The sequence below is a fragment of the Antechinus flavipes genome, chromosome 3, assembly GCF_016432865.1.
Source record: "Antechinus flavipes isolate AdamAnt ecotype Samford, QLD, Australia chromosome 3, AdamAnt_v2, whole genome shotgun sequence".
Taxonomy (NCBI): domain Eukaryota; kingdom Metazoa; phylum Chordata; class Mammalia; order Dasyuromorphia; family Dasyuridae; genus Antechinus; species Antechinus flavipes.
Window position 1 is genome coordinate 137,309,770 of NC_067400.1, and position 9,813 is coordinate 137,319,582.

Here is a 9,813-nt window from a genome sequence, read left to right on the forward strand (position 1 = left end):
TTCATAAAAATAATGAAAATGAATAATGATGAGTGATTGGCATTGAGGAATTTCCTGATAAAGTTTTCCATAAAAGATTCAAACAATCTATGATTATTACTATATTTTGAAAGCTTGTACATTGAGTACTTTTCTGATTGTAGTTAAAATCGGAGACTATTTAGTGCCTTCAAAATCATTTAATATTCAACAATTAAGAATGTACTCCATAGACATACATGTGTATATCATATAAATCATCATATACACACTCCTGAATGTTGAATTTCACCTTGTAATAATTTAAGAACCTGATTACATTCCCTATGCATATAAATAAATAGATTACATACATATATGTCTAAATATTCTTAATTGTAATTTAGAATTGTATTTAATATCTACACAATTACAAAAATTCAATTTTCATCATATATGGCTACTTTTCAGTTAATTCTAGATATAAAATGTTTACATTATCTTTTTATTATAAAACAGACCAAAATCTAGAATTTTAAATCAGTTAAAAGGATTATAATAATTTGAAATATCAGCAATGTAGTAAAGTACAGAAGTATTAAGCATTGGCCCTCAGATGCAAAAAATACAATAGAACAAAATTGTTAATGTGATTTTTTTCTAAATCAAAAAGTGGCTACAAATTTCCATGTTTAGTGGACAATGTTTCTTTTTGAGTTTAAGACAATTAGTAAGAAAGAGCATTGGTTTTATAACAATGGAGATAAGGTTAAAATCATCTCTTATATGAACAGATAATTTTCAGATGAAGAAATTAAAACAATTTCTGGTCATATGAAACAAATGTTCTAAATTACTATGGATTAGAGAAATACAAATTTAGCCAAATCTGAGGAAAAACTATGCACCACTCAAATTGGCTAAGATGACAGAAAAAGATAATGATAAATGCTGGAAGGGATGTAGGAAAATTGGGATATTAACATATTGTTGCTGGAGTTGTGAACCAACCATTCCAGAGCGCAATTTGGAACTATGCCCAAACAGGTATCAAACTGTGAATATCCTTTGATCCAGCAGTGTCTCTACTAGATCGGTATCCCAAAGAGATTATAAAAAATGGGGAAGGACCCAAATGTGCAAAAATGTTTGGAGCAGCCCTTTTTGTAGTGTCAAGGAACTGGAAATTGAATGGCTGCCCATCAGTTGGAGCATGGCTAAATAATTTATGGTGTATGAACTTTGTGGAATATTAATTTTCTATAAGAAAAAATTAGAAAGGTGATTTCAGAAATGTTTGGAGAGACATATAAGAACTAATTCTAAGTGAAATAAGTAGAACCAAGAGAACACTATAAAACAAAGAACAACAAGATTATGTGATGATCAGTTCTGATGAATGTGCTTTTTTCAACAATGAGGTGATTCAGGGCCAATTCCAATATACTTGTGATGGAGAGAGCTATCTGCAACCAGAAATAGGACTATGGGGACTGAACGTGGATCTCAATATAGTGTTTTCACCTTTTTGTTGTTGGTTGCTTGCTTTTTATTTTCTTTCTTCTTATTATTTTTTAATCTGATTTTTCTTGGGCAGCATGATAAATCTGGAAAGATGTATAGAAGAACTGCACGTTTTTAATATATATTGGATTACTTGTTGTTGAGGAGAGGGAATGAGAAAAAGGGAGGGAAAAATTGGAACATAAGATTTTGCAAGGACAAATGTTGACAAGTATCTTTGCATATATTTTGAAAATAATATGCTATTGTTTTTAAAATGAATTCTAATCACAAAACAAAGAATTGAAGATAGGTGTGATCTTATAATTTTACCTATGGTTTTTAATAGGACTAGAAACTAGTACTCCAGAAACTCGTGCTTTTTATTATTCTAAGCAACTTGTCAGGCATAATTGATTCTTCAAGATATATGTTATTCAAAACATAAAGCAAAAACCAATCAGATTATAGGATAATGGAGGTCAAAGAGAAGTCCTCAGAATTTTCTTTCCAAGTTCAGTTATTCATGAGTAAACTCATTATAAAGTGTTAGATCTAAAGGGTAATGATATATAGATGAAATGATAGTTAGATTATAAGAAGGATTAATGAAATTAAATCATCAATCTACATTTATCCCCAGAGTATTGTAAAGAAAATATGAGAAAATTTCTACATTAATTTCCTTTCTTTGGAATTTAGTGGTTGTTAAGGATTATGCCTAGGTGAAAGGGTGGGTCAATTCTCCTAGAACTTCCACAACTGTGAATCACAGACTTGAAGGAGCTGCAAAGCAGCCTTCGCATTTGTTTCTTGTGGATTGGGAATGAAATAAATTGGAGACAAGAGGGAAGAGGAGAGAGATCTGAGAACAGCAACTGCCTCTCAGTCTCCTTGTACCATCATCATCATCCTCTCACATGAAGAAGATCCATTTTACACATCTGAGTTATACCTCCAGCTGCCACTGGCAGGTGGCTCCTGTATCACAACAAGTGGCTCCCAGTTTTTACAAAGACTGAATCAGAGAAGCAGAGCAAAGATCAGGGAGTAGAGGTCAGTATTTCCTTGCTCTCCCCTAAACCATCCCAAATTCTTTAAAATAATGATTCTAAACAAATTTGCAAGCATCAGAATGCACAGAAAGATAGAGTAGAACAATTTTCCAGGCAAAAAGAACTAGAAAGTCAGCAGGAAATGTCTATGGTACTAGGGTGCAAGTCCAACTTACAGTCTTGGTGTAGACCACACTAGTACAGCCCCTGCCCTATTCCCAGCCGAGCCCCAACACTAGCAAAATAGGAATGAGTCTATGGAGCACTTAATCAGCAGCAGCACTGGCAGTTTCTAGAGCTCTCAGCCCAGAAACGCTGAAGTCTGCTTGGAAGATTGGCAGAAAAGGTTTATCAGTAGGGTGAGAGGGCCTTAGGCAACCAGCAGACCAAAGGAGGACATGGGCAGTTGTGGCACTGGTAGCTTTTAGAGACTTCAGTTCACAAGAGATCTCTTTACTAGCACAGAAGAAGGTCTCTGTTAATTTAGCACACTAGATCTTACAGCTACAATGGAATGAGGGCAGCTCAAGGGCAGAAAAGAAAGTTTGTGGTCAATTTTCTACAAGGATATCTGAAAACAGCTACACAAAACTCCTGAAGCTTAGAACAGTGTATTCTCCACCTTGGAAAGAGAGCCCTACTTTAACAGAGTTAAACTGAGTAATAGACTAGGAAAATGAGCAAACAACAGAAAAAGGTTTTGATTATAGAAAGTTACCATGTTGACAAGGAAGATCAAAACACACACTCAGAAAAAGATAAAAAAGTCAAAGCTCCTACATCCAAAGCCTCCAAGAAATGTAAGAATTGGTCTCAGGCTGTAGAAATGGGTAGAGAGCCACAGATAATAGGGAATCCTGGGTGAGACAGAAGTCTAGAGGAACCCTGCTGACAGTGTCTGGTTTGGCTCCCCATTTTCTTCTAAGGGCTTTTTAGCCTTCCTGAGAAGTCAGAGGGTGTGACAACCTGTGCTATATTTGAAGCAGAGTTATGCTAATGTGGTAAGGAAACATCTGCATATAAGAGCAAGTTGTTTGTGTGGTCCAACATGTGTAATATCCTAAAGTTAGTTCATGCACAGTATCCTATAGTTATATATGTATATTATATAAATATAGGTTATATAAGGCTGAGCATTTTTTTTGAATAAATGGACTCCTGTTTGCCCATCTTTGTGAGTTCGACCTCATCTCTCTTCACCCATGATCAGGATTTAGGCTGGTACTGAAATCTTCCTATGAGCAGGTCTAGACAATTAGAGGTCAATGTGGGGCTCTGGAGAGCAGGGTGCACAGCAGTTTGGGTGATGCAACCAGTACAAGTTTGGTAAAGAATACCTGAGGTACCCAGGAACAAGGTAAGTTTTACTAGGCAACAAAAAGATTTGACAAGCGCAAACCTAGTCATTTTCATTTTTCAAATGAATGTGGGGCAAGCAATAACAAAAGAGCCTCCCTCTTGAGGAAAGTATGAGAAATGCTTGGTTAGGTTAATAAAAGAGCAAGATTTGTTAGTAACTTAGGAAAAGATTACTAAGTTCTTAGATACTGTGGAATGCACATCTCCATAGTTCCCTAAGGAGGAGATACATTCCTTATGTACAATGTAAGAAAATTGGCTTTGAGACATCCCACATATTATCAAAAAAGAGGGCTTTTAGTGTAGGGTACTGAACAAAGGGGAATAAGAAAAATAAACAAAAAGAAGGTGCTGACCACTCTAGAGGGTGCTGCACATTAAACAAAGACAAAGATGACACTGGGAGGTTTGAAGGATATGTATGGCACTTCTTTGTTTCTTAGCCTGTCTCCACTCCCCATTGTGCTTGTGTCCGTGGTGTATCCTCCACTTCCTGACTCACTACTTTTTTTATCCTTCTCCCTCAACTCCATCTTCATGTTCTGTAGATGAATGAACGGTAGGGGCAGTGGTGCCATTGGCACTGCCAGTACAGCAATCTTGACTTATTCCAATGTCTCAATTACAAAAGGCACTGAATAAGGTAAAGGGGGAGAGACAGGACATGTTTGGAAAGAGAATGGAAGCATCCCTGTCACTGAAGAACGAGACCCCAATGTGTCTCCAGGTCGAATCAGGAGGAAAGTACTCATTTTAATCTGGAAATTATCAAAGGTTTGTAAAAGGCTTGTACCCTCTCTGGGTCTACATTATATTCTATAATAATGATATTAGATAATTAAACTCAAAAAATTCTAAACCCTAATGATTGAAAATTCATAGCAAAAACAGCACAACCATACCAAAGCCTTATTCCTTACCCAGTGGTTGTGGCTAGAATCTTGTTAAAGGCCAGTAAGTGAGTAATACAATTATCTGGGATAGGACCTAACCAGGTATACACCTTTTATGCCAATATACAAATGAATATATGCTGTGAAACCATCCCAGAGTAACAAATTTTGTTGGTCACAGCTCCAAATTTCACTCTCTAGTCCCCGTTAAAGATAGCCTACCTATTATGGGGTTTTGAAAAAAAAGGTTTCTAAGATCTCTCTTAAAGGACCAACTATCTATGCAGATGCATCCAAACATAATATTTGTGCTATATATTCTCCTACCTTAGCTATAAAAAAGAGTAGTCAGACTTCCTTTCAGTCCACTCATCAGAAGGAATTGCAAGCAAACTAGCTTTTCTTTATTAACCAGAAGATGTACTAATTATATATCTGATTTGGCTTATTCAGTAGGTATAATACAAAGAATTGCCACAGCCCAAATAAAATCTGTAGCCACTAAAATATTCCATTTTTTAAGGAACTTTAGGAGCAAATGTGAAACTGCCCAGGTAAGTATTACCTTTTTCATGCCCCTTCTCATAATGGCCCTCCAGTACCTATTTTTTAAATAGAAACTTGAAGGCATATCACCTTCTCACCATGTTAGCCAAAACTCCACTATTTTAGGCTATCCAAAAATTTCATTCTAAATATAATCAGGCTGCACAAGATTTATGTCTACAGTCTGGAATAACAAAAGAAGAAGCATAGTAAAAGCCTGTATTGTTTGCCTTCCTTTCCTTGCTTCTATTCTCCCTCCAGGGAAGAACCTTTATGGTTTGAGGCCCATTGAAATTTGGCAGATGAATGTGACCCATTATAAATCTTTTGGCTGTCTGTTTTTTATCCACGTTGCTGTGGACATTTTCTCAGGATTTGCTTTTGCAGTACTGGTGGCAAAAGGGACCACCCAATTAGTCATTGAATTCCTTACACAGGGCATGTTTTCAATTATGGGCATGCAACAATTAATCAAAACAGATAATGGATCTGCATATATTTCCAAACATTTCACACACTTTTGTTTGCAGTATCAGATTTCATATATCACTGGCATACCCTTTAATTCTCAAGAATAGGCAATAATAAAGAGGAGGAACAGAGATATCAAGATGCTCCTCCAAAAACAAGAGAGGGGGAGCCACAGGTAACCCTAGAGAACTTCTAAACTTAACACCTTATACTATTTTTTTTTTTTTTTTGGTTTTTGTTGAAGATGCTGGCTTCAGCAAACATAACCTGCCAAAAGGGCAGTGTCCAGTGTGAGCAGCTCCGATATCTTTAGATAGTCACCAAGTGATGTGGAGCAATCTGAAGATTGGTGAATGGAAGTGACGAGACAGATACCCTTGAAATGAAGAAGACCCAAGAAGCATCTGGTGATTTCCTCTCTGACTATGACTGCCACTGAAAGTGCATAGCTTTTAGCCCTATGTGTATGACAATTGACTAGCAAATATTGCCATGACCATAAAAGTAATTGCTAATGAGATTGATGAAGGATTTAAAAACCTGCAAGAATCATTAGATTCAGCTTGTACCGGCAGTCTTTCCCTCCGCCTCTTTCCCTCCCCTTCCCCTCCCCCCCCCCAAAAGCACGGGCTGGCCCCAGGGCCGAAGTTCCGCTGGCCGAGCTCGGACGCCGGGGGAGGGGGGGGGGGGGCAGTGAAGAGAACGGACGTCTCACTCCAGCGCCCGGAGGGGCTCTCCTCCTTTATTGGGACTCCTTCCTAGTCTGGCAGGCGCCCAAAGATTTTTGCATAAAGTCCGGCTGCCTCGCGTGTCCCCGGTGTTTCGATCCCTTTTTCCCGGAATTCCCTCCACTTCCGGTCGGGCTGTGAGCTATCCTTCCCTCCTAACTTCCCCCCCATCTCCCCAAGAGCGCGCGAAGGGAAACAACTTCATAACTATGTAATGTAACAGCAAGGTGAGGAGAGAACATCAGGTAAGCAGAAGATTGGGACCAAAGAGAGCAAGATGAATGTTCCTGCAAGTTTAGTTGTGGTAGTCCCAATTCTGCAGAAATAGGCAGTGATTTTAAAGACCTCTGGACAAAACTGAAGGAATGTCATGACAAGGAAGTACAAACCTTACAGATCAAAGTAACCAAGCTAAAAAAGGAACGGATTTTAGATGCACAAAGATTGGAAGAGTTTTTTACCAAAAATCAACAATTGAGAGAGCAACAGAAGGCCCTTCATGACACTTATTAAAGTTTTGGAAGATCGGTTAAGAGCAGGTTTATGTGACCGTTGTGCAGTGACTGAAGAGCACATGAGGAAAAAACAACAGGAATTTGAAAATATCCGGCAACAGAATCTTAAACTTATCACTGAACTTATGAATGATAAGAATGCCTTACAAGAAGAAAACAAAAAACTTTCAGAGCAACTGCAAAAGAAAATTGAGAAGAAACAGCATAAAGCTGTAGAGCCTGAGGAAGAAGTTATCCCTGATTCTCCTATATTGACTTTTTCATTTCCTGGACTTAATCGATTAAGAAGAAAGAAGGAGAACCTACATGTCCGATATATAGAGCAAACACATACTGATTTGGAGCACCCTCTAAGTACCAATGAATTAGCAAAAAGTCTGAAGTCTTCAACTCAAGTACAGCAAAACCACTATGAAAGTGAAATTCTTGTAGCAGATACTTGTGATCAAACATTATCGCCTATGACCAATATTCAAGATACCAACAGTTATCCCATTGAGAAATCATCTTTTAACTTAGCTGCAGTTGTTGCTGAAACACTTGGACTTGGTGTTCAAGAAGAATCTGAGCTTCAAAGTGCTTCGAATCCTCTCAATGAAGATCTGCACCATCAACAGGAAGTAGAACCAAAGAAACAACCCTTTCAGGAATCCACAAAAAATAATGAAGATGGTTTGAGATTTTCAGATTCTTCTCCAAGGACTCCACCAGAAATTGACTGGGCTGCAAGGGCATCTTCTCCTGTTTTTGGGGCTGTTTCTAATGTGAAAAATGGTTTAGGCTTGAATACAAGCTTGTCCCCTTCTCTTTTAGAGGCTGGAAAAAAGCCTCATCTCAAAACAAATTCCCTAAGTATTGTTTCTAATTCTAAACCACAGAAAACTAGATCAAAATCTGAAGACACTAGCCTTGTTACGGGCCTTAATTTTGGTTCTCAACCAAGCACTGTCATTGATCATTCTTCTTCCATTAAGCAAATGCTTGTGAGAAAGAATGTAAGTGAATCAATAAGTACACAGGTTGAGACTGATAATGCAAAAGATGAAACTACTGAAAAAAATGATCTTTTTGTACCATTGAAACCACTGGGAAGCAGAGGAACCAAAAGGAAGAAGACTGAAGAAGAAAGTGAACATTGCCCCCAAACTTCTTTTGATAAAGAAAATGCTTTTCCTTTTCGAGGGGATATTCCTCAATCTGTCAATGGAGAGTCTGTAATGGATAAACCCCTGGATCTATCTGATCGATTTTCAGCTATCTATCGAAAAGAAAAAAGTCAAGGAAATGAGATTACTGGTGGTTATGAGCCAATAAAAATGAAAGGCAGGATGGGACATGGAGATTGTGAACTTGCCTCAGTTCTTCAGTTAAATCCTTGTAGACTAACTAAAGCACAAGCTCTACAAGATAATCAAGATAAATCATCCTTAGAAAATATCCAGTGGAGCATAGATCCAGCAGCAGATCTTTCTCAATATAAAATGGATATTACTGTAATAGATACAAAGGATGGTAGTCAATCAAGATTAGGAGGCGAGACTATGGACATGGATTGTACATTGATTAGTGAAACTGTGCTTTTAAAAATCAAGAAGCAGGAGCAGAAGGAAGAGAAAAGTCCAAAGAGAGAAAGAAAAGTGAATGATAGCTTATCAGAATTGTTTGATCAGACAACACGTGAAGAATATGAATCCTATTTGACAGATAGTTCACTGTGTGAACCAGAAGAAAATCTCCAAGTAGAATATGAAGAATTATCAGTTGCTGCAAAGAAACTAAATAGTCATGAAGATATACCTGATAAAGTCAAACAAAAAGCATTTGTGGAGCCTTATTTTAAAGATGATGAAAGAAAGACCACATTACAAAATTTCCCTCACATTAAGGTGGTACGAAAAAAGGAAGAGAGGAGAAAGTTACTTGGACATACATGTAAAGAATGTGAAATTGTATGTTATAGATGCAGAGAAAAACTTATAATCTTGATTATTAGTATTATGCAGATATTCCAGAAGAAGAAAGGGAAAAGAAACTAGCCTCCTGTTCAAGGCACCGTTTCCGCTATATTCCTCCTAACACACCTGAAAATTTTTGGGAAGTTGGGTTTCCTTCAACTCAAACTTGTGTGGACAGAGGGTACATTAAGGAAGATCTTGGTCCTTGTCCACGTCCCAAAAGGCGGCAGCCTTACAATGCTATGTTTTCTCCAAAAGGCAAAGAACAGAAGACATAGATGTTGAGGAAACTGCAAAAGGTGCCAGAACAAAATTCCTCATTTATTTATAGTTAAAGTTGAAATAAAAAACTGATTTCTTCCCCTCTGTCTTCTATAACTTGATCTATATATCATCTAAGTACAATATATCAGGAATTATTATTTAAAATAATTTTAGTACATTTATTGTGCTTATGCATTTTTCTTGATTTTGCACCTTTGAAACAATGAGGTGCTTCCATTTTGCACTATGTAATTTAAAGGGATGGATTTTATCCTTTGTTTTTTATAATATCTAAATATAATAAAAAAAATTGTGATAGATTTCATTATTAAAAAAAAAAAGAATCATTAGATTCCCTTCCACATGAAGTGATGGACAATAGATTGGCTTTGGACTATCTTTTGGTTGCTAAAGGAGGTGTATGTGTGGTTGTGAATTCTTCATGTTGTATGTATATCAATAACTCACAGCAGGTCCCCACAAATGTACACTATCTACATGAGATAGCTGAGTGAATGAGAAACTCAAGACAATAGTTGTATTTTCCTTCTGGGAATCATGAAAGT

General features: G+C 37.1%; 1 protein-coding gene across 1 annotated transcript; it reads left to right on the forward strand.

The window, feature by feature from the left end:
• The first annotated feature begins 6,469 nt into the window (after positions 1 to 6,469).
• On the forward strand, positions 6,470 to 9,349 carry LOC127553349 (DNA endonuclease RBBP8-like). The gene is given in 4 exon segments (XM_051983992.1): positions 6,470 to 6,808; positions 6,811 to 7,020; positions 7,022 to 8,977; positions 9,022 to 9,349. Coding segments are annotated over 4 exon segments (2,424 nt in total). The 5' UTR covers positions 6,470 to 6,790; the 3' UTR covers positions 9,262 to 9,349.
• The last annotated feature ends 464 nt before the right edge of the window (positions 9,350 to 9,813 follow it).